The following is a 25123-nucleotide window of genomic DNA, read 5'->3' as shown; positions in this document are numbered from 1 at the left end:
GTGACATTTTGTATGCTCAGATTGGATATTGCAGGATACATTAGCCTCCAGGAGATGCTAAACTAAAATAACAATATACTACTCTTAATATTTTTATTACTCGTACGTCTTATTTGCACAGACCTTACACGCAGTTTTTTAAATGAAGGGTGCGGGAGAGGGCAGCTGTTGGGATTGTTTATTATTTTCTGTCTGCTATATGCGCTAGGGTAAAACAAGGCCCTAAACAAGGTCGCCATCTTTGAATCGCCCGTTGTTTACTCAGTGTCCTTTCGTTATTGAGAACTGGTCGTCTTTGCTCGGATATTCTCCGGTTATCTCGGATTGCCAGAATATAGAACAAAAATGTTGAAGACGTTCGCTCGTTTCGGGGTCCAAGCAGTTTTTAATGGCGTTTTGAAACGGCAACCTGTCGTAGGTGAGTGCAAACTTTTATACTCGAGTTACTGGGTTGATTCGAATCATACCAACAGTAAATCGACCCATAAAAATTGTTTGTGTTTATCGTTTACAGAAAGCATCTATACTTACGTATAATCTACATTTCAGTTACCATGCGTATCATTATAGTGTCCATCTCAAACGGCAATAATAAACAATCATGCTATATAGTAAACGTACGATACTTCTTCGTAAGAAAGTGTACGATGCTTCTTGAGAAACATAGGAACGATACGGTGTTTTTTGGGGGTACACTAAGAAAAAGTATTTTATCTGACTCGGCCGAACATGGATCATTAAAGTGGGCCCTATCATAAACGGAAGATCTTTTGTTCATGATTGCTGTTCTGTTTATTGATGAAAGCATTGTATATATGCAATTTTAGTTATTTTCGTAACTGATATTTGTGTTAAGTGCTAAGCGCCTAATATATCAAATTCTATGCTACTTATTCAGTATCTTAAGGTAAATTATCTAATGTCTGTCTTTTTGACTTGCTATAATTTATTTTTATGCTTGTAATAATAATTTCTTTTTTTTCAGCCTCTTCGCGTCTATTTTCAGCTAAGCAAGAGAGCGAGGCTGAAATTGACGCCCGCCTCGAGTCCTACTTCAATAAACCTGATATCGACGGTTGGGAAATTCGCAAGGCGCTGAACGATATGCACGGCCTGGATATGGTGCCAAATCCGAAAATTTGCATCGCAGCGCTTAAAGCTTGCCGACGCTTGAACGACTTTGCCCTTACCGTTCGGTTCCTTGAAGCTCTAAAGGTAAAGCACTTTTGACGACTAACTAAACGATGATTTCTCTGTTAAATGGTGATTTTCGCGTTGTTGAATACATGCTAATAGAAGATCGTCAGACGTTCGCGAATGCTTTTTGCTTTACTGTTTGGCTTGAATGGTTTTTATTAAGACATTTGGCTTTCAATTTGCGAAAGCCTGTGAACAACAACAGACAAATATTCCTAGGTTAATATATTAAAAGATAAAAAGGAAAATATTAAAAATATATATATAATATAAAAAAAGAGGAAAGTATTATTTCAATATATTGAAATAGTACTTTCCTCGAGAGATCTCAGTAACTAAAGAATGAGAATACATCAGTATTTATTGTTTTTGAAATTAAATAAATTAGTCTTAACTTAAGGCCTTAAAATTAGTCCAGAGCTAGGGAAGTTAATCTATTAATCGATAAAGTCTGGTCTTTGAAGGATACACATGCCATTGTCTGTATATATATATCTATATATATGGGGCTTAAATAGCAAATGGTATAATGACGTGCAGTTTTTAAATTTAAGGCTTGTTTTGTACTACGATTTTACAGGAAAAAACATTAGGCGTACCGGCCCTCTACGACTACGTGATAAAAGAAATCCAGCCAACCCTTAAGGAGCTAGGAATTAGCACCCCCGAGGAATTGGGCTATGACAAACCTGAGTTGTATCTCCAGTCACCGTACGACATCCACTAATTTTATTTCAATCACGATAGGTGGAGTGGAAAACAAAATAGCACTCCCGGGTTATATCTTCAGTCACCGCAAAATTTCCATTGATTTTATTTTAGTAACTTATTTGCGGAATGACGACAGCTGAAGTAGAAAAGAAATTTGATGTTGTATATTCGTTGCTTAGTATCGGCGAGGTTTATCGTTTAATAAAGGTTCAATAAACAAAGGCGTAAAAGTTCAATAAAAAGGCGTATCAATTTGATTTACACGAACGTTTTTTATGATGACATTTTTATGTTTACATATATAGCGTATAGGACATTGTCAGGCAGAGATCGCACAGCTCGGGAACATCGTTTGAAACACAATAATACTGCCGTGCAACGAAATCATGCAGTCTAGAAAATTGGTTGCAAGGAAAACAATTAGTGATAAATATTGCCGCGCTGTGCGGCAAGTTTCTCCCGTGCATCGAAATCACGCAGCTTTGAGGGGTTTCAAGCCAAATGTTTTTCCTCGCTGTATCAGTTATACCAAGCAGTTATATATGAGCTTAACTATTTGGAACTCACCTTGAATTCTCTACGCCATTTTGCTTATTTAAGTAACCACTTAGTTTTCATCAAAGATGATGTGATCAAAGGAATCACTAACACGCGCGTTGCACCTCAATATGTATGAGATGGTGGTCGACCTTTTTTGATTGCGTAAACTATACCTTGTTTTGACCAGTATTCAATGGTTCCTTCGAAATTAGTTGCGTACTGCTCGCCGGTAGGGAGACTTCTTAAGCACGAGGTAGAGTCTTCAGATCATTGGCTCGATCTCCAATGATCTTTAGAATGGTTTTTGCAGCCTCAAGATGCTGACAGCTTGAACGTGACACCCATTGTACTTTCTTGTCAGACCGGTAGTCGAATCTTGCTAACGTTTCGGGTTCTTCAACAAATGCTCCCAGACCAAATTAACCCCTAATATGGATTATTTTGTGGTCCCCTAGTAAGTATAGTAACCAAGACGTCCTAATCATCCGACGTACGTTCGTTAGAGCTTTAGCCCCATTTCATCGAGCAATGCTCGCTTGGCCTGTAAAAAATGCACAAATATTTTTCGCGCTCTTAACGTTGAAAGACTTTCTGGTTTCTTTTCCGGAAAACAACGCGTAAGCTGCCCTTGAACCGCTGCCACATGTTGGTCCCGACCATCTGGCGATCATTCAGCAGCAGAACGGCTCTCAGTACTGCTTGGTCCTCACCCGATTGTGTTTGAAAGATCTCTTCTGGATTCACTTGTTCGATTTGCTACCGTAACACTCGAAACTCTCCACTTTGTTTGTTCCAGTACTCTCCAGAGTCACGTACAATTTCCTAAACCATCCCACAACGCTGCCACAAACTTTAAAGTAATGGCGAATATGACCGCTAGCGACCACCGGTTAGCCACTTTGCTATTGTCATAGCTGAGGACTCCTGCCCTTACAGCGTGCTACAAGCTCTGTAGGAAGCGACAAGCCAGATCGTTTTTCTTTCGCCTTCCGCGGTCTTACTGAGCTGCCGCCAGGTTGCAGCACACAGATTATAGTTCCGTCTTATCCGGTTATATTAGCTTTACTAATCTCTACCAAATCAAATATCTATATCACCTGTTCCCATATACATATGCAATGCGTTGCAAACGTTGTTTAGGGGGTTATCACTTCCTGATTGTTTTTCATTTTCAGAATGCAATTCATTAAAATTAATAAGTGGACCAAGATGAATTACTGAACGAAAGAAATTTATTTCAGAATGTCAATGGAAATATGAAAAAAATATCAGAAGTACAAAGACAATATCGTAAAAAGTTTTAGGCAGATCCGTCTACGCAGCTAATAATTAATAGGATAAAATTTAAATTTGAAACGAATAGAACGTTCGTGCATATCTATGATACAGTGCGTCGTCGTATATCGCAACTAAGTATTAAACGGGCCCAGTCGAATACAGTCGGGCTAAGGTTAGTGAACAACAACCTTAAGGTATTTTTATAGAACTCACATATGTACGTAGTCATATGGTCTTCCTTAGGACGAAAATCTACTTACATCACGTGTACTGTCATTAGATTTCGGCTTCCTGAGAAATTGTAACATAAGTAAGCACGGTCTTTTCACCCAACAAATAAACGCAGCGTCCATTCGATTTCTAGCAAAAAACAATTTATTTAAAACATTATTGACTATCAAATGTGTCATTGTGAACTTAGTCAGTGCTTGGAAAAGGTGGGGCGAGATCTGAAAAGTATAGTAGGCGTACAACAGCTTCCTTTTTAAGTCTTTTAAACTTTAGCAACTTCAGCCATATGTGGCCTGGTATCGTCGTGAAGCAGAGTTGCTTTGTAACGTTTATCGAATCTTCCGTATTATCACTCAATTGAGATAACTGGGCCCTATAGGGCTTTTGCTGACCATCTCAGACATTTTTCATTTTTTAGTGTTAAGAGATTTCCAGCGGCACCAAACGCAAATCGTGGTCTTTTTAGGATGGAGATCTGACTAGATGTTTGGGACTACCCGTCGCCTTCTCTACTTTTTATATCGACGTAGAGACTACTTTTTGCCTCGACCTCGGATGACCGACCGGGATAGAGTATATCTTCCAGGCTTTAGAATTTAGAAAATCTCTTCAAGCAATCCTCTTAGTTGTAGGGTCTTTCTTGTACATGAGATCTTAGGATGCTTTTTGACTTTGCAAAAGGTAAAGGGGAAAACTGGTGAAAAATGCACTTCTTTCTCACAAAAATATCGACCTCTATGACCTTAACTCGGTGTAATAACAACGTAATTTCGTTCAATACACAATGTAAATGCAACTGGCTTATTAAAGTAAGAAGAAGATTTCTTAAGATTTTTTCTCTTAATGGTGTATAGAAGCAAACAAAGAGCGAGGTGATAAAAAAAAGGACGTATTAAAAGGAAACCACCCTTATTCATGCTGAAATCTATTCAAATCCTTCCTAATGGAATATTTCACTGATACAAAAGATTTGACAGCCAATAATCGACGGAAATAAGCATGGCGTATAGTACTTCACATAGGGGTTAACATTCCGCAACGTAAACCTGCTTTTTACGGGTTTCAGCAAAGGACTGAAGTGGATTATGTTATGCCATGAGCCTTCTTCTGGATGACCCTTAGAGTAATATTTCCTACATAAAATCAGGGGTGGTTTAGAACACACGGAGTAGAGGTTAAAAATCGGCCGCGGGTTTAAAGCTTTAAAACAAATAGAAGAGCAGTGGAGCATGTACTTTAATCCGTTATCAAATCGAATGATAAGGAAGTATAGTTTAACTAATAGTTTATCGCTGTATTGGCTGGGGCGACCAGCGACTTCAAAGCCTTGCAGCTACATGTCTCGGACATCAGCTGAACCTAGAATTTTTAAGGCTGCGCAATTACCCCACTTTACGAAATTCTAGTTACTGTTTAATTATGCGTAAGTATCTTTTATGCAATTGGTTACAAATGTTGAGACTGTGCCGAATCTTATTTTATCATAGTGTGAGTTGGACGGCAAGAACAGCTCCAAGCAGCTATACGAAGTGTATAGCCCAATCACATCTAAAGGAACAAGATGCGCTTTTGGCCACTGAAAACAGCAGTGAAAATCTACCATTTATTTGTATATCCACTCATTCTGATCATCTTTCACGCATTAACGGGCGAATAGGCTGGTGTTGCAAATAGTATGTAACTTGTTACGTACAAGGTACGCATCAGCTTTATGAGTGAGGTAAATATATATAAGAATCAAGTAATTAATTTTAAGACCATCCACGAAAACGATGAAATGGGCCAAAGATGCTGATTAGCGGACCATTCCAGCGCTGCCATGTGGGCACATGCGTACCTAACATAAATAAAATGTCATTATACAAGCGCGTATTCTGTATATTTGATGATTCGTTTGCCACCAGTCTTGAGAAATATGCAATATAATGTATGAGGGTATCCATACAATCCGAAGATTTTTCACTCTTACAATTTAACACACCACCTTAATTTTTCCACGGTTTATTATCTTATAACATTAAACTTTATTTACATTACACTTTTATTGAAGTTTCATTCGTCCATTTATAAAATCGTCGATCATTCTGTGTATACGAAACTAGTATTGGCTAATGTAAGTGTATGTTATGGTTACTGTCGGATTCAGTGAATTCATGGAAGTTGTTAATTATCCATATTTACCATGGAGTGCTTTAACAGACCAGCAGAGATTAAGTACGAAATAATTAAATATAGAGAATTATCCTGCATATTCATTTTATGATATCACTCTGTACGGAACAATTTCTCATAACTACTTGTTTTTTATACATACTCTAACTCATCTGCAGTGTACTATTGATCGACATACGCGCTGTAGCAGTTATCCGCTTATTTTGGAGATGTTGTACACTATAAGATTGGCCGACCGAGCATGCTCGAATGTCCTGTATTATGCGAAGTCAGTGTTTCTACGACTAAAGTCGAAGTTGACGCAGTGTCCTGTTCAAATGAATGCCCAGAGTTACTTTATCTATAGCAAGAAAGAGCGCGAAGTGATATTTACGTCACCGTCTGCTTCATCTGCAAGTCTTCAGTGTCGGTAGATATGTTATCAGTTGCACGTTGTGACCTCCTACGAGCGATAACTAGCGCAAGGAGTCCAACTGTTAAGACGACAGTAAATATGACGAGGAAAGTGATGAGCCACGAAGTTGGAATAAGTGCAGGATTAGGCTCGGCTTCTGGAATCGCGTTTGTGGCATTTATCATATACCCTAATGACCACCCCAGATTATAGCCTTTCGCCCGTTTACGGAAGTGTATTTTCTTGAAATTGCTGTCAGTGATATTGTAACTGTTCAGCAGAGTATAAACATAATTTGCCCTGAAGCATGCCGCTGATGCATATTTTATGGTCTCGTTAGAATAGTAATCTTGCTTCACATTTTCGTAATCAAGAGAACAAAATGCCTGCGCGGTTTGTTTGAACTCACTCATGCTAGTTCCTTGGAACTTTAGTTGCAACGTAGTGTACGTGAACGCGGAGAAAGCCACATAATTAATATCTGGGATTGAGATAGGAATTTTATTGAAGCATTCGATGAAACCCAAAGCCCGACAATCCTTCTCGCCGAAAAGCGTGTTTGTGTAGAAGGCGCACCATCGCGTGTTACTCGTACCGATAATACGGAGATCCTAAAGTTAACAAGCAGGGCGGGAGCATTGAATTAGTAGTATCAGCTAACTCTACGAACTCGATGTAAAGCATTGTAACTATATATGAAATTATATGGATTTTGCCATAGACAGAATACTTATTTACCGTTTGGTTCATTCCGCGGAGTGTGTCAGGCAGCTCCTTGTGCGATGTGCACGGAGTGAGTATCTTGCTTAAGGCTATGTAATCATCGTATCCCTGATTATGACATGGCGACTCGATCGACTTAATTACATCGTACTTCTGTCAAATGCGTATCAAATCCATCACTTTAAACTTCACATAGTTATCGAATCGTATAATTTGAGCCAGGGGTGAAGTTCGTGAGACTTTATTCGCCCAGCTGTCCACCTGGCCATACTCACTGTCGAAGATGTACCCCATGAATAGTGCAAGCGACTCGTATATACAAACCAGATAAGATAACCCAATTATTCGGAGCCACACTATTCTTGATAATCTAGCATATTTCTCTATCTCTAACCGAACAGCTGGCTACACTGGCTAATCGAATGGTTACTAAAAGACAATCTTAACGATTCAAAATAGATATGCTACGCCATTCGGTATGTGTATTGTTAAACATGAGCGTAAGCATTATGAACCTATTGGGCCGTTTTTATCAATACTATTTTAATTTAGAGTTTTTTATTTTACTAACTTACGCGCTACATTACTATTAAGACGAGGGGAATACTCTGTTGCGTGTCTTCGAGGATCCGGCACATATCCTGGGCGCAGAGGGCATTCATTCCTTTTAACGATTCTTACATTCAGAATAGCTTTTGACGCTATTATTTATGTAGAGTGTCGTTGATTAAGCTGGATGCACCGACTGTTGGTGGCGTTAATTAAACGTTCGTAGTGCCATTTCCCATCATGATATCATGAAGCCATTTGTGAGTTCGCGTTACTCAGGCTTTAGGATCACCGCCCAGTCAAAAAATTACATTAGGTAATTTCTGGATTGTTTATCTTAGATACTATTAAATATTGGTGAATTTGGTGTGAAAAGTGACGTTTTACATGGATAGCAATATCAAGAGCCTTTTACTAACATTGATTCATAATAAAGAAAAATTAAAATTTATTGAAAACTCATCGAAAGCGCGCATCAGAGCGTTTCTCTCGTACTGATAGTTATGGAAAAACACGTTATCATGCGTAAAGATACTTCTTTAAATTTTTTAAATTAGCCATAATTTATATTCACTTAAGAAAATATCTTAAAAGACCGCTTTTAGCGTACAATACACGCTCGAGACGTTAAGTGTTGCCTTGCCCAATTAAAAGAATTTGTTAAAAAATATCCGGTTTTAACCACTTCCTATTCTACAAAGGAGCCTTGATAATATGCCGCAATTGAAGACATCAGACAAGCTTATTCCAGAGAGTTCAACCCCCTTTACGTGAATGCTCATGAAATCTCCTTTTTTGTTTTAGCGAAAGGACTACAACGTGTTTGGCCAATCATTGTGACAATGTTCCACTAGTTTCCAAGATTCTTACGAGTTTTTCAAGAACCACAAGAGAAATGGTTTTGTCAAGCTTCTGATATGATGGCGGAAATTATAAAAGTAACGCGCATGCTTACTTAACGAAGAGTCATAGTTGAGTAAGCACGGGTGGTAACAATCTCGCCTGAACATTTGTATTCGTTAGCCTATAAGTATAATAATCGATTTAAACGATGATTATGATGGAACTCTTTCCTTTGTAGAACTGAATGTATTATAGGCTGTGCGGGAACCGATATGTAAAGTAGATTACCTAGAATCCGATTGAAAACTAAACTGACCTGGTTACGCAGCAGCAACATAATGTACCGATTGAATGCCTCATTCATTCCGTAGCACAGGTAACTACGTGAGAACACATTATAGAAACGTCCATACAGCTTAAGGGAACGGAATTCACGATGTTGCTTCTTAAATGGTACCTCAAACGCAATCTGCGTAGACGCACCTCCACAGTCCATTGCACCCACGAGATCTTTTGGGTCATTCTGTAACCATAACAAAATACATTCAATAGTATCTTTGGCTTGTTTAGTCAACCATGCTACAAAAGGACAGAATAAGGGGCTTGTTTTTTTGTTATCGTTATGGCTGGATGGTTATGCGGTATTACTAGGTAGCAAAAAATGCATATGTGCAGGTCTATTAATTTTCATTCTTTACCGAATTAAGATGGCCTTTGACATAGTATAAGAAAAGCAAAAAACGAATCCTACATTTTTGCCAACGCCCACCTTCTTTAACGAGCATAGTCGTTTAAAGTTAATTACTAGAACATGATGTTTACTCAATCTTCTTATATAAAAGTTAAATCTATTATCCAGCCTTATCTTTACATGTTTTGGCAATCGCCAATGCTACGCTTATAACGGGTACAAAAAGTGGCCTCCTCTGTGAAAATATGAAATCGACTTCTTCATGACTGCGATAGCAAACAGCTATGTTTGTGACTAAATAAATGAAATTTGAGTCTCTTCTAATTATAATTAACATTTTTATCAATTCTAAATATATATATATATATATATATATCTAATATTTTTAAGCTGTTCGTTTGGGGATACAGACACAAGCTATAGTATGTTTGTGTTTACGCAATTGAATGCTCACTGATTCTTACCCGGTCTCTGGGCAGCCTGTCAAGCAGATAGTTAGAGGACAGCCAGGCGGCGAGACCTTCGTCTATACCACTGAGTAGGCCTGCTCCGCCGAATTTCAGACCGGATCCCTTAATGCCTGCTTCCGCTGCTAACAAAATTAAGTCCACCTCCTCCGGACTGCTAATACTGATAGCCATCAATCATCGTTATGACACAAAATGTGAGAATGATTAAGAGGTATTCAAAGCATTTCGAAGAGACATATGTCTTCTCTTAGTTTTCTTCTTCTATGAAAACACGATTCAAGACAAGCTGGGTTAGGTTGAAAAAAATCTCAAGTTTTTGTTACTGAATAGATTCTCCACATTTTTTTTTTCATTTAAGTGACAATACGTTTTGATTGTGTATACCTTGTGTCATTGTCTATAACTTTCTTCCATCTTTCCGCTAAATGATGTATGTCGTCGCGAGACAATAGCGGATTTCTTCTCGGGGAATGAATTTTTTCAACCATGTTTTGAGCAGCTGGTTCGTCTCAAAAGAGATGATTGGTCAGTCAATGGAAAAGCTGCAAATCCGTCGGCGCACCGTCCGGATAGTGTAAAGGATATAACAGAATCTTTTATTCGAGGTGCAGGAGGGCAGCTTGGGCGTATGGCCTCGCACTGTCGAAGAGTAGGATTTTTTTGACCTTATTTGTAGGGTCTCGTCTTTTGAATAGCCTGGTTGACTCGATGCAACTAAGCCAAATAAATAAACGTGCCAATCAACTGTGCGGTTCATAGGAAGTAATTCCTAATGAATATGATCCTAGTAGTTCTATTCGAGCGTACCACTTTTTGGCTGAAGATCTGGGTGTACCCTAGGCCTTAGGTTTTCTTCTGGACCCACCCATTCTGATCTTTGATTCATATTAACGTACACACCCTACTTTTTATCGTAGGAAATGTCGAAATGCAGTGTTAAGCCATAGTTCCTTGCTGAATTCGGATAATTTGCCCCCGAGCTCCACGTTTCTATGCAAAGTAAAGGAATCTGAGACAGGCTTCAACCCACCTTTTCGGCCAATTTCCAAGTTATTTGTTGCACAACTTCTTTCAAAAGTGCTTTCGTCATCAAGCTCAGATGGCCGGTCGAGACTGGAGGTGTCTTCTAGATCCCGCATATCATTTTCAAAAATTGCAAACCATTCTCGAGTAGTCTTGTTAGTGCGCACAATGTAATGCCCCAAGCTGCTTTAGCACCACTTGGGTCTCACCGAAATGCATAGCACGAACGATGTCGAAAATGCACTTTTTTCGCCTGGAACAACTCTTTGGAAGATCGCTTTCCAGCGATATGTAAGGAGTAAACAAGAAGTAAAGGGGAATAAGGAAGTTTTGTCCAACAAAGGGAAACTTTCATCAACCTTATTGTAGACTACTCCAGATTAAGAAGCTTTTACTAAGTATAGGGTAATGTTTGACTTTTAGTTGAGAGACTGAATTCAGCATTATTTTTAATGCTCTACCAGCTTTTGCAAGGAAGCGGACTCCATCGGTGTAATCCTTTCTTTTACTGTAACACCTGCTTTGTCGCTTATAACAGTTCAAATTGAAACTATGTTCTCCTGTTAGGAAAAAGCAGAGACAAAAAATATTTTTTTTACCGCGGATTGAAATATTTTATAGTAATAGATTGGGCCGAATATTAGACGCGCATAATTGCTGAATGTGGTGATCAGTACAAGTATGTTAGATTTATTATGCCGCCTGGCAGCTGCTCTTCTTAGCTTCGCATAGATAATTACCAGTGCAGCAGAGAGGCCAAACTTGGTTCTCTGCTGGTAATTCATCTGCGACGACGTAAAGCGAAGAGAAATTACGCACGAACCGTGCTATTGCTACAGTGCAGAGAAAAAACAATGACTAAAATAAGTAAAGCAATACAAACTGTAAAATCTAGTTAACAAATTTCTTTTGGTTGCGCATAAGTACCGAACCATTAGGTATGCTAAACGGTGGGCCGTGAAGCGATAACGCCGTCCTCGGCGATTACCAGCCCTTTTATAGCAATAATAACTGCAAGGAGAACAAAGAGATATTAATTAATTATATGCAGTGATAACGTACTTAAGAAGTCGCATTCCAGCCGTAGCTGCGAGGTATACAGGAGTCCCATGTCGTTGAGTAGATGGAATGTGCATTTTAATTTTTTCCAAGAGTTCTTCAATTGAGCGCTGCACTTCACGTGGCTTGAGATCTGAGATTCCGGAATCGTCGTTCTTTACATGCGCCACCTAGGTCACAATCATGCCGTTATATACTAAATCTAAAATATAGCAAGGTATATCTCTTTGATTTTTATCCAACGAAAGTCTCCATGTTGAACGGTAAGTTTTTAAACAAGAACCCTAAACGTACTTTTGAGTAAGGTTTGATTACTTTATTTTGACGATTAACGTTCATTTGATAAATCTCAACAAAGGTGCAGACAACTGATATAATTCAAGCAAATATAATTATCAAGTTCATGATTACCAACGAACGACACTGAGCTTACCTGTTTTGCCTTTCCTGTGCCGTAGTATTTATTGCCGTTCCAATTATAGAGTGTCGCTTCGGAGTGGGAAGAACCGGCGTCTATTACAACACCATACTGGAATACAATCCAATTTAGTTACAACATTGTTATAACCACTAATAATAACGAAAAAACTGTTTTTATTAAAAATGCATTTAAAAGTGACTGTATGCTTTGTCTACCTTGTGACATTGAACAAATTTATTTGATTAAGTTGTAAAGTGCAAATAGCGGCAAATATCCCGAACGCGACTGCGTTTCCTACTCTCTTCAAGCCGTTAAATGTTAGCTGTATAAACTGTATAGTTTGTATAAAGATCAAAAATTACATTTTTGAAATAGTTCCAATAGTACAAGGACATAGTTTCGTGCAGTTTCAAACTACACTTGGTAACGGCCTTTTGTCAACTAAGGCTTTGATTGTGTCCATTCTACTTTATGGTTATTATGTCAGAAATTCTTGTTTGAATTTAATGATCCTTTTTTTTTAACATCTCCGGGGCTTATTCACTTTTGTGTTCGCTCTCTACTCTGTAAGCCCATCGTATTTCATTGTGCAGTAAACGGAAGTTTCAGAACGTCAAGTCAGGGGCTTTAGGTGAAAAATGCATTTCTAACATCTATTCCATTTGGCCTTTTGTCGAAGCCATAGACTGCCGACATTAGTAATTATACACTTGACAGTGAAGAGAACCTTAACACAGGCTGAACGAGTTCTTAAGCAACAGACCTGAAAATTTCTAACGAGAAAGAATGAATGGATCTGTTGAGAGATGAGAGAAGGTCATAAAGAATGACGGCCAATACTCATTAAAACCACTTATTACTAAAATTCGCATAAATTATGTCGGTCTTGAAAGCAAGAACATGGAAATGGTGTGTTTAAATCCATAGCCATGAATTAGCTACTAGACTTTTCTATAAAACTGTTTTACGCTATTTTGGCCTGTATTGTCGAATAACACTACTAGACCAAAACATAACAAATCTGAAACATGGTTAAATGTACCTAGAGAGAGAAGAACACCATGGTTTTTATCTGGCCATATTTAAACTGTTATCATCACATTAACTACAAACATAAGGCAATTACATTTTGGTACAGCAGGGAAAAATCACACAGAATTCTTTATCGACTGAAATAACAAAATGCCGCTTTTTGCGTTGATTATATTGAAGACTAGAAGAAAATAGGTGACTCTATAAACTTCGGTCAAAACATATACAATGATACCCGTATTCGGTCACTTCATCTACGATATATTTGTTCTGTTATGGGTTAATGATCTCAAGAGTCTCTTTTGCCTATTCAGCTTTTGAATGTTGTAGTTTGAAAGCTCTACTCAATTTGCCAAATGAAAAATTGTTTAAAATTTATGGGAAATGACTTTTGTATTTCAACAAAGCGACGAAGTACCTCCTACCTCATTGATTACTGAATCAGCGTGAACGAGGTTAATTCACCGCGCTCCGTTGGAACACTACAATATTCTGCAGTGTTCTGATTTCCCAACTGAAATACATTTGAAGAGGACCCGAACCGGGGAGGCATATGCAAGTGGTCCATCGCGGAAGTGACATAACGCTTGTTCTTTTCGGAAAACGTAAAAGGAGATGCTTGAAACCCTTTACAGACAGGTACGTCGTAGGCACTTATTTATGGCCAATTCCTGAGAGTGGACTGCTGCCATTAATTGCCAAATGCTTCATATACGACGACGAGCACAATGCAATATTTTGTCGAAAAACTGCATTTCAATGATTAAAAAACAAGTCCAATATATTAGTTCTATCTACTAGGTCGTCATCCAATAATTACCTGTAAATTGACTTTTTTTTTTAAATTTACCTGACTGTATTTATAAAAAATAAAATGTGCTTGGTAAAGAATTATCAAAAGAAATCAGTCCGATGAATGTGATGCAGAATAGGGTAAACCAATGCTTATAGAGTAAACCAATTCTTCTGGCAAAGAAGGGAATTTTATATATATATTGAAGCAGATTGACTCTGCTTTGTCCTTAGTTTGCAGGGACGAGCACCTATCCACCAGAGCTGTGTTCTTTTTCCTATATTCATACTGTACTCTCTGATCTATCTATTACAAACTACACTGATTCGGCGAGATGTCTTTATCCAAAGGGAAGACACTCTTCTTCAGTTCATAGAAACATGAAATAAGCGAAATAGAGAGCACCAACCTAAAGTCAACAGTCTTCAATTCTCCATTTTTAATTCTGCTCCTCAGACCAATACTATCCAGCGTTTCTTAATTAAAAGCTCATGAGCCCTTGTGTAACATTATAGAACTCAGTAGGGGGTGCACCTGCGTAATACAGATTAGAGATTTCATGCAAATGATTTCAGTGAACACAGTACTCATTGTCGTAGCTACTGCACTTCATTAGGAGATGCTATCGAAGTGCCCTTTTACATATATTATAGAAATTTTGTAATTAAATCTAGTTGTTATCGTAATCATTTGCGTATCTGCTACTACTTTAGCAAATGTGCAATGAAGACTCGCAACTGTAAAGGGATCCTTGATCTAAATATATATATATATATATGCAGTACTCCACTTTCTGAGAAAGTTTCTACAATAGCGCAATCTCTTGAAACCTCGCTTGTGCGACTCTGCGCTACTACTGGAACGTCCCTTCAGCAGTGATTTTAATCCGATGTAAATAAAAAATGGTGATCATTTTAGAAAGTGATCTATCAATATATATATATATATATATATATATATATATATATATATATAATAAATAGGACGAAACTTTGTAGCAATTTCACACAAAGCCGCCTCGTTGCAGCATCCAAAAGACACTTCAGCCGGTACTCATACACATGCATCCAAAATCATCTGTTGCGATCGATGAAGAAGCGTTGCTCACAAGAAGAGCCTCGGCTTTAGAGTTTTTAAAGCAGAATCATGTAATAATCTCTATTTTATCTATGTTGAAGGTTAGGTAGAGAAAATTATATAAAGGAAACGTATGTCACATTGTTTAAGTGGCGAATAGCAAAATAATAAAAATATGAAAACTAGTGGAAAATCGACCTAAACTAAGTTATTTAAATCTTTATTATATTAATCTTATAAACTAATTAAGTATTATTACTTAGGAGATTAGGGGCATGATGGAATGTGTATAAAAGGTAATTTTTGCACAGTAAAAATTGAATATATAATTTAACAATAGCTTACAATGAAGGGTGCCCGTCCGGCTGTTAATAGGTAGATGGCGACGAGAACAGTACTACCAACTGTGGAAGTCAGCAGAAGTCCAATGGCAAGCACACGCCAATTCAATAAAAACAGTAGATCATCTCTTTCGCCTAAAGTTCGAAAGCCAAATAATTAAATTAATTTAGCCTACATTATTTCTAATATCGTACACATTTCAATATTCGACACACTAAATTTCTCTCGTGAAATGAAGGGTTTTTATAAATTTTAAATCACGATGTAATTACAGTAAAAATAGAACACAAAGCACCTTTTTAACGTGTGAGAATTATTGTGCTCAAGATAGTGCTGAAGTCTTTTTTATCTTTCATGATTGTGAACGTCAACGAAAGCTATTATATACAACCAGATATACTACTATAACGTCCGCGAAAAAAACTGAATATATTGATTAGGTCTACGTCCATTGCACAGGCCAGAAAGGATTGCTGAAGTTACCTTTAGGCCGCAAATAGACAGTATCGCCATTACTTAGACCATAGGCTGCAACGTTTTTGCGATGTGATAACATCACATTGTCCTTTGTATACAGACCTGAAAAGAGTAGGCGCACAGTATGGGAAATATGTTTTCTTTTTACCGTTTCGTTTTGTAGATCGTAATCTTTGTGGTCGTTTATACACTAATTTTTTCACCATTTTCGTAGCAATTTTATCTTATTTTATCTTTTTATTTTATTTTATATTTTATTATTTTAGCATGCTAATCATAGTGATGTTTAACGTTTCGTATGGAACGGCAAAATAAGTCCAAATCAGTAGCTGTATACCATTAAACGGCGTTGTACTGCGGTATTTAGAATTCTGGAGCTGGCTCTAAACTGAAAATTTGATGCCACCTCTTCATAAGCTCTATCTAAATGTGAACAGATACTCGACGGAGTTATGCACACATGCCAATAGACACCCAAATTCTAATAAACGTACTTACGCACTATAGCTTTTACATACTTTAATTAGTGGGTGAATCCTGCACATAGGCGTGTTAAAAATCCATTCAGTAATAATGAAGTATAGCGCTTGTGAGAGGTTTAAACTATAACGAGTAGTTATATATAATATATATACAGCATTTCATACCAAGTTGTCGATCCAATGGTATCTTAAAGCCTTGACACGCAGCTCCAAGGAGTGACGGTGCTGGAGTGGATCCGTTTGTAGCAACGATTATCGTACCCCCCGAGTCCTTTGTTTGATTCTCCACACGCAGCTCCATAGCCTCTATCGGATCGTAATTTCTAAAATAGAATATATATATAACACGAGCTTTTTCGATACAAAAATGATATCTAGCTGTATATTTTATTTTACGTGCGTGTAATCAGACTGGTTTTTTTTTATTGATCACTCCTGTGTGGGTGTATCGAACCAAGATCGAGACGAAAAACGTTGCTTCCAAAAGACCGTAAGAAAATAATCTTTTTTTTTTTATAAAACATATTACCGTACCATTTATCATTGTCTTATTATTCATTTAGAGTAAACGAAAGTTTTATTCTTATCTGTTGCAATAATGAAATGATGTAAAAGTTTCATTTATCATAAAAGATTCTCCATAATTTTTTAAATCATTAGTGAGCTTGTTCTAATACCAGTCTTTATAGACCTGTGCTAAAGATCTAGCAACTTATGAAAAGGGTCTGTGTTACTGTGGATCAAACTGTTCTTTTCGAGATAATCCTTTTTCCGACAATTTAGGCAAAAATACGATTGTACAAATAGATTTCAAAAAGATGATAGAGCTCGGTAAAGAGTACGTTTTTTCCGCAACGTCAAAACATCGTTCTCTCACAAAAAACCGATATTCCTGTATAAGGAGCATAGATGTCGCACAGGAGTGAATGTGAGTGTACTGCCTTGCATGAAAAAGAACTCTTCTGCTTCAATAGATTAACGTACCCGTATTTAGGACTAGATAGTTTTATAGGTAGATAGATAGATTTATCTATAGTCCGTATACATAATACAAGCTGTGCTGGGATAAAATTATCTGTGCAGAGAGGCGTCCGATTAATTTAGTTTGCACCGTAATGGGAAACAGTCCTGCACAACCGGGGCACAGAGCTGTGCTCAAATAAAGCTAAGAACGTTGCTAAAATGTAACAACCTGCTATACTTTCAGCACATTTTTGCAATTGTGCAAACCGAAAATGCTATGCAAGTTCCAGACTGAGGCGTTTCCAATGCGCGCCCAGTACAAAGTCCACATGCCTATCGATAAAAATGAACGAACAATGAACTGTTTACTTCCGGGCACCGATTACAGATAGATGCTTTATTCGTGCCTCATTTTCTATAAGTATGTGACCCGTTACGTCCATTCCCGTATGATTAAGGACCTAATAGCCGACATTAATAACAGTTAACAGCTACATCGTTACTGTCCAGTCTAACAGATAATTTTGAAACCCGCGGATAGTTCAAGCGTTTATGCACACAGCCCACGTATTCAATTTGATAACTAGAAAATGCATATCTATTTTGTCCCGTAAACTTGCTTCACACGACGCAATAGCCAGAAGAAAATCCACAATTAGTACGGGAAGTCTGATTCTAAAATTAGCTATATATAAATAAAACTGTTCGACAAATAATAAAACGATACACAGTTAGGTGCTCGGTATTAAGCGGGGAAAATAGATCGATAAAGTTCTACCGATTTATTAGTTCAAAAGGGATCCATAGGATCTCATATGAATGAGATTTTATGCCCATTAGTATTCTCAAGAGTGAGATTAATTTTATCTTCAAGACAGTTGGTTTGTTGCATTTGCTTTGTTTAGTATGAAAACTGAGGGTTAGTCGGAAAAAGTTACCAACTATATGAGTTTTGCAAGTTCTTTCGTAATTTTCGTTCATCGACGAAAGTTATGCATGAATGAGTTAAAAAAAATGTAAGTACATGCACAGTGATGGCAGAAGTGCGATATAATTTACCGTTTTTATTCCCTCTGCTAGCCACTGGAAGGACATATTACGATAATCGTGCAAATTTGTACTTCGTCAATATTATAAACTTATATATAAATTATATATCAATTAGAATAGAACTAACCGTAACGCAAATCTAACTAGCAGTGTTCTAAATTGAAGATGTATCTGATAAAGAATCATTATCGGCTGCAAATCTTTTTAAAGAGCGGGTGTTTTCGTTATCGTTCCGCAGAATACTCTTGCTTTGACGGTAATACCGTCATTTTAGATATAAGTGAAATCATACGTATCGTATGTAGTATTTTCAACACGTTGACGGTTCTTGGCATACCCCAGGAGTTTCAATTCGGCTCTAGGCTCTATAGCAATTAGTCTTTTTACGATATTTTAACAAACCTCAGATGGCATCATTTCTTTAGCCATTCCTGTATTTTTAATAATATCCGATGCAAGTATCAATATTCACACATTATTCCATGTTGTCAGGGTTATGCCTCGATTCAAATGATTCGGCCAATGGAGAACCAGGAGCCTTGAAGGTATCGTCCGGGCTATTAACTCACTAAATTACGAACCGAAGAACATGCATCTGCTGAATCGACTTTAAACTGTTTTGCCACTTGTATTTACACCTTTTAAAGTTCACGATTTCATATAAATACTTTTATTTCATACTAGATAATTGTGTCGTCTATGAGAAAACTGCCACAAGGTATGCGCAATGCTCGTTCTCTTTTCGATCTTGTGTTTTGTCTGTGCTCACTGAGCGTCTTTTACTATGTCAGTGTGATGCCATTGGGTAATTTCCATTTCCCTTTGCACGCGAGTTCAGACGTGCGGTAGGTTCCATCCGAAATGGTCAGGCACGTCTCTGAGTTTGACAAAGCATACAGCAGCTCGCGCCCGCGTGCAGTGTGATTTCGCGTGCCTTTTATTTCCCAATGGCACCGCCACCTTTGCCATTGTAGAACGAAAGAATGCGCCTCGAAGAGAGGGTGGATGCCAGAATGAGCTTGTCAACGATGATGATGATATCGGGCTACACATCATCGCTTAAACTAGAAGTTAAGTAATAAAGGCAGTGAGTTTACTTATTGGCATTGGTTTTCAATACGCTCACCGCCATCAAGTCTATCATCCATAAATTCATCAGACCCTCCACGGCCTTAGACTGTCCACTCATCGTAATTCGTAGTTTTATTAATAATATCTTTCGTTATGTTTCGTGAATGACAAATACTTCCCTGTCGTCTCTGTTGTATGTTCCTCATAAAAGACGTTCCGTGTGCACGCGAACGCCCGTCCCTTTGTGTACTCTTCCAAAAATTCTTCTCGTTTACTCGAAAAAACACCCAAAAAATTGTGTACATGTCAAACGCTTCCACACGGTGTGTCATGCCTGTGATTTTACCGTAAAGGTATCTATATTGATTCATTAAAAACATTAAAACGGTTATAAAATGAAATTATACAGGAGGCAACTAACAAACTTTCTCGAAGTGATACACTTTGCTAAATGATCTGTAAAATGTGACGATAGAAGATGATGTGTAAACGTAAATATCAGTTAGCGTTCTAACTGTCGGAACGCTTCTTTTAAAAGTTAATTGAAAAAATTACACTCGTATGTGAATTACATCGGGTGTGAACTTTTTTATTTTATACAGATATGTTACAAAACATACAGATATATTACATGTTGAATCAAGATCTTCATGTATGTATTAGCTGCGTAAATTATATTCCGAGTGCGAACAAATAATGGTGACCCTAAAGACCGAAGAAGTTTATTTATTTTCAGTTTTATCATACCTTTGTAATTATCGTCTATTCTTCCTCGTTTATCTAGGATAACAGCAATAGTTAAATTTGGCAAGCTGAGCTCAGTATTTTACCAATATCATTGTTATTTTCACCAGACACCCTTTATTGCTTCCTACTTATTCACATGTAAACGTGCCAGTGACGCGTATCCAAAGCGATCTAAATTTTTTAGGAAACTGCGTCTACCTGGACTCCAACCCATGCACCATGTGTCCCTAAACAACCGTGTTACGGTTTCACTAACACAACGATTAATGTGCATATATATATATTGCGGTAGCATATGGAATCCTCTAGCTAATCGAAACGTTTTCATTGTGTAGGTTTAAAAAAAAAGTACGTATTATACGTTAAAGTATGTCATTCGCAATCTGAAAACCACTAAACATTATACTAGAGCAAACTTGGCCGCAAAGTAGATGGTAAAAGTTTGCGGTCCTCAGCCTACCTTTGCCTTAGAGAAGCTTATAGCGTACGGGTCTAAAACATCTTAGACACTAGTACGGAGACCTTAAAATGCGCACGCCTCGCCTAGTAACCACACAGCTTCCATATGACACGCCAACCATATAAAATAGTTTTTATAAGGTGTAGAATTCCCGGATATGTGGGAACCATCAGTAACTATCGGTTGCGCTTGTTCACTTTCCAGCCTAACGATTTTACCACGCACTTAATTAATAAATATCGATACATCCCCACTGACTCGCTCGGTTTGCTGTTTCTGTATATGTAGGCCCTTGGCGCTCAAATCAAACTATATCAATATATCTTGCGTGAGTGATTTCCGTCTATTATATTGACTGACATTAAGGACGTCATTGCCTTGATCCATGTTAAGATCTCTTGCTTTTTAAGAGCCAACTTTTTTTTTGTAATTTGCATCTTTCAGACTGTCATTTTTTACATATCATTCCACCAGCCTGTAAGCCCAAGCTTACTTGGCAAAAAAGCACGCACGTTTTTTCATGAAGATTATTTTTCAATATATCCAAGATATGCGGTGCCAGTTGATTTAAGAGGTGATATAATAGTATTTTCCCTACATCATCATTTACGTTATAGGGCACCCGACTGACGAAGGTGGAGAGGAGCCAGATGTTTGTCCTACGAAGTCTGGCTAAATGGCTGAGCTCATTAAAAAAAGCTCAAAGTAAAAAAGTAAATAACTAGATATAAACATTTACTAAATGCTTGAAAGTCTAGATTGAAGTTATTTGATTACACTTTACTATTGTTTAAATATTTGAATAAAACTTGAAAATTCTGTTTAAGAATAGAATATTAGTCGTATTACTAATTTCATACACTGCAGAATGCGATTTCTTTAAAGAAGTCTCTACTAGCTGACTACATCTTTACCATGATAAAGAGTTTTCTTTATACAGGATTACCATTGTTGATGTCCCACACACGGCGTCCCAAAAATACCGATATCTGGGCAAAAATAGTGGGTTTCAATGTATTCTCTCTTCTAGGAAAAATGAACTTCACAAGTGGTGTGCAAAAGGAATAATCGGACATTTTACTTCGCCTATTAAATCAAATGCTATTTTATTAATAGTTTGATAAGTATTACACAAGTTTGATAAGTATTACACAGTAAGTATACAATATTTTTGCTTGTCTGGGAAGTAATATCGAAATCTATCTGTCTAGCGAATAAGAACGCGTATATACATATATATACATTACAGCCGTTTACATTATCCTAAGTATATATATATATATATATATAGTTGGCGGACTCGAAACTGTAATATGTTATCATTGGAATCAGATTTTGCCGCTTTATTTATTTTAATAAACAATCAATTAAGAACATTCACCTGCTTTACATCTGTGTCGAACGGTATCTTCCTAGAATACGGCGCGCCTAAATGACGTTTATAGTGGGAATAAAAGTATCTGTTGGAGTCCTTCGGCTTGTACTGCCTTTTCTGCCTAGATTAACTTCTTCGTCCAAAAATGATGTTTTGCTTGGTACAAGCATCATTTCCCATTACACAGTTTCCACTCGAAAGAGCTTCAGCCCTCACAAAAAAAAGCTCGTATTGTGTTGTTTGTATATAATGTTGTATATAATGCTTACTGAACTCATGAAAAGATTTTTCTCCACTACCAGTCCAAGCTGGCAACATTTTTCTAAGGTCTTGGTACATAGGCTTATTTGTTTGATACCTTAATGCTTTTTTGATTATCATGGTTCAGTGCTTTTAACCACTCTAGTTGCTATTTTCTAAGAAGACCCAGGAAATTTGTAAAACTGCATTTTTTTCATTTAAGATTCCGTGTGGGGCGGTCACGCAAGAATGTAAACTACACTTGCCTAGTTTTAGTCCGCAAAGGCATTATTATCTACAAACATTTTTTTTGGTTTTGTCGACGTTAGAAAACCATATTCAGCCATTCTTATGATATTTTTTGTTTTCTACTATCATAGGCATCGTTCTCGAATCTTTACGTCTGTGAGATATACGGTAGAGGACAGGCTAGTCGATGGCAGCTTCCTCCTAGCGGTAATATTTACAGTTTTTAATTTATAGTTAGAAAAAAGCGTCGATCTACAACTAAGAAAAATACAGATCGACAGACTTTATCGCAATTATACTTTGAACAAAGCTTTCCTGTTGCATTTAAGAAAAACATTTTTTCTATTGTAAATTAACTGTAGGTTCCCGCTTGCCTATATGTGGGTTTACAACCAGTATAAGTTTTCATTATCTTTGTCTGTGATTCGATCTACAACTAGGGTATTCGAAACAGACTTATCTATAGAATGCATCTTGCTAATTCCACAAAGGATTAGTTGATGCCTTACATATTAAACCTAATCTACACCAAGTATGTGCCTCTAAGCTTCACCCAATCTCATTTAAGTCATTTAATTGTCCTTGCAATTGAGTAACCTTGAGTCCTTACTGGTATTAAATGGTAAAATGTATTTGTCTAAGACTAGCACTCCTAGCACTCAGTCCCTCTAAAGAACGGCATGTTCATCGACATTTGCTGCATTCCGTAATATAGCACTTCTAAAGTAAAGTTTTACTATTTGATGTAAGTAATAAGCCTACGTTTGTAAAAAAATTGTTTTTTACTATTAGTGTTTTCGCCCACAAAAGTTTAATATTTTTTGGAATGAATTCGTGGTCTCCACATCTTTTATTACCGCTTAAGCTAAAAGAGCAGATTTACCTTGGTTATAAAAAATAAATGGTTTTATAGCTTAATTATTGGTTAAATTTTGGATTTGCATGGAGTAGTCAAGACAAATGAGATGTGTCTAGAACGAATCTCAAAGTACCTAAATGTTATTTTTTGGTACCTTAAATATTAGCAAAGCACAATTCCAGCGATGAGGATTAAGGGGAAATTTGTTTTTTTCCATGTCAAAGCATACTAAAAAAAATGTTACTAGTATCTTCTGTTTTTGTATACAGTATTTTTTCCATAATAATTTACTGTCTAAGCAATGCGCAGTTGAAATAGAATAATTAAAGGCCTTGGATATGTCTTGCTTAGCTTTAAACCAGTTGAACTTTCTTTGAAATTGATAAAAATTTCTATGTAACTAAGTCTCTTATTTATAGGTGTACTCATTTTTGAAAATTAGCCAGCGCATTTCCAGTTCTTGAATTGTCAATTTAAAATGTGGAAATTATATTTTACGTAACGGTAAATTTTTGAAGCTACATGTCGTATTATACCGTTATGGTTAATCGAGAATGTGCTGTAGCCGCAAAGGTGTCAGTGTGAGCAGGGTTAAAGATCTATATCTAAATAATATGAAACAATTAAAGAGAAGCTCTTTTTTCTCATTTGTGGAATATCACTAGCCTGCAGAGTCCTTAACTTCTACTCTATGTGTGAAGAGTATTCAAAGAGGTCGCAAAAATCCGATAGTACACGGCCCTATTTCGATCGCTGAATTTCGCGCACCCCGAAAGCCATTCGTTTACTGTGTCCGTTTCGTACACCTCACTTAAGGATTTATGTCGCTGATTTGTAACACTTGAACACGAATTCAAATATATGGAGTCTGAAAACACTTACCTGAAGCAACCCATGATGTAGTTGATTTCTGATCGTGCTTTTTTCCGGTGGTATTTCGTGTCGGACACAAGTCGCTTGTACGTTTCGTAGCGGCGCTATAGTCGCCGCTGGCCTTCTTACAACGCCACACCTTAATAAACTAACGCGGCAACGGACGACAAGGGAAGAACCATGCTGCTGCTGTGCGCTTGTCGTTGGCTGACGCGGAGCGACAGCGGCGACGGTAGCGCCAGCATTAGACCAGTAGGTCAGTGCGTCAAAATTCTATCGCTGGTCTCCTCAGGCCACTGCCTAAGCCAGCACTAAAGCAATAGTACTGTCACTGTTCTTCTTTACACACTCAGCCGTTCTTCGTCACTATCTTGCTGTCACTGCCCCTGCTCCCCTTTCGCTATCTCTTTGTTGTCTCCTCAACGGCCCCAAAAACTAAGTGGCAGCGCCCCTTACGCTGGCGGTCGTGTGATGTTACGGCCGTGGCGATGAGGCTACTGCCATGCTGGCAGTAGTGCTGCTGACACTGAGGCGGATGAAGAGGATAAGCAAGCGAGGTACCATAATCATAATCGTAATCATGATGAAGTTAATGATAGTGAGAAAATTAGAATATCAAAACGAGATGTTCAAAAATCCCTTACGGTTGCTTGCCAAGTTCAAGAAGTATGACATGCTAACGGGCAACTTTGTTGCTTCATGAGTCAAATGGAAGGAAACAATCCATTCCT

The 25123-nt window shown here is 37.5% G+C and overlaps 2 protein-coding genes across 10 annotated transcripts; one reads left to right on the top strand and one right to left on the bottom strand.

Annotated features, from left to right (window-relative positions):
- Window positions 1-229: 229 nt before the first annotated feature.
- On the top strand, window positions 230-2169 carry COX5A (Cytochrome c oxidase subunit 5A). Its single transcript, XM_022807261.2, has 3 exons — window positions 230-418; window positions 986-1215; window positions 1778-2169. Exons 1-3 carry the CDS (start codon window positions 346-348, stop codon window positions 1922-1924), a joined length of 450 nt encoding a protein of 149 aa, XP_022662996.1. The 5' UTR covers window positions 230-345; the 3' UTR covers window positions 1925-2169.
- Window positions 2170-5942: 3773 nt separating this feature from the next.
- LOC111251719 (ectonucleoside triphosphate diphosphohydrolase 2-like) lies at window positions 5943-24637 on the bottom strand. Of its 9 annotated transcripts, none has more exons than XM_022808613.2 (11): window positions 24402-24636; window positions 16671-16828; window positions 16030-16125; window positions 15550-15680; window positions 12315-12410; window positions 11885-12051; window positions 9794-9959; window positions 8955-9161; window positions 7262-7399; window positions 6933-7134; window positions 5943-6680 (listed from the first exon to the last, which is right to left on the bottom strand). In XM_022808613.2, the coding sequence occupies exons 1-11, from the start codon at window positions 24413-24415 to the stop codon at window positions 6499-6501; spliced, it is 1557 nt and encodes a 518-aa protein (XP_022664348.1). In that variant the 5' UTR covers window positions 24416-24636; the 3' UTR covers window positions 5943-6498. The 9 variants fall into 9 exon arrangements, with proteins under 9 accessions (XP_022664348.1, XP_022664349.1, XP_086847444.1 ...); XM_022808614.2 differs by having other exon boundaries at window positions 5943-6602; XM_086991318.1 differs by having other exon boundaries at window positions 5943-7134; window positions 7262-7396; window positions 24402-24637.
- Between the last annotated feature and the right edge of the window lie 486 nt (window positions 24638-25123).

The sequence above is a fragment of the Varroa destructor genome, unplaced genomic scaffold, assembly GCF_002443255.2.
Source record: "Varroa destructor unplaced genomic scaffold, Vdes_3.0 BEIS01000005.1, whole genome shotgun sequence".
Classification (NCBI taxonomy): domain Eukaryota; kingdom Metazoa; phylum Arthropoda; class Arachnida; order Mesostigmata; family Varroidae; genus Varroa; species Varroa destructor.
Note: the sequence above shows the minus strand (reverse complement) of the source record. Positions and strands in the feature narration are given on the sequence as shown.

Bases quoted from the DNA above. Each gene is read 5' to 3' on its own strand.
- COX5A (XM_022807261.2), top strand. From the start codon at position 346: ATGTTGAAGACGTTCGCTCGTTTCGGGGTCCAAGCAGTTTTTAATGGC. The intron at 419-985 runs GTGAGTGCAAAC...CTTTTTTTTCAG, and splicing joins GAAACGGCAACCTGTCGTAG to CCTCTTCGCGTCTATTTTCA. The intron at 1,216-1,777 runs GTAAAGCACTTT...ACGATTTTACAG, and splicing joins GGTTCCTTGAAGCTCTAAAG to GAAAAAACATTAGGCGTACC.
- LOC111251719 (XM_022808609.2), bottom strand. The intron at 12,052-12,314 runs GTAAGCTCAGTG...ATTGTGACCTAG, and splicing joins GCACAGGAAAGGCAAAACAG to GTGGCGCATGTAAAGAACGA. The intron at 7,400-8,954 runs GTCAGTTTAGTT...CGCATTTGACAG, and splicing joins TGTTGCTGCTGCGTAACCAG to AAGTACGATGTAATTAAGTC.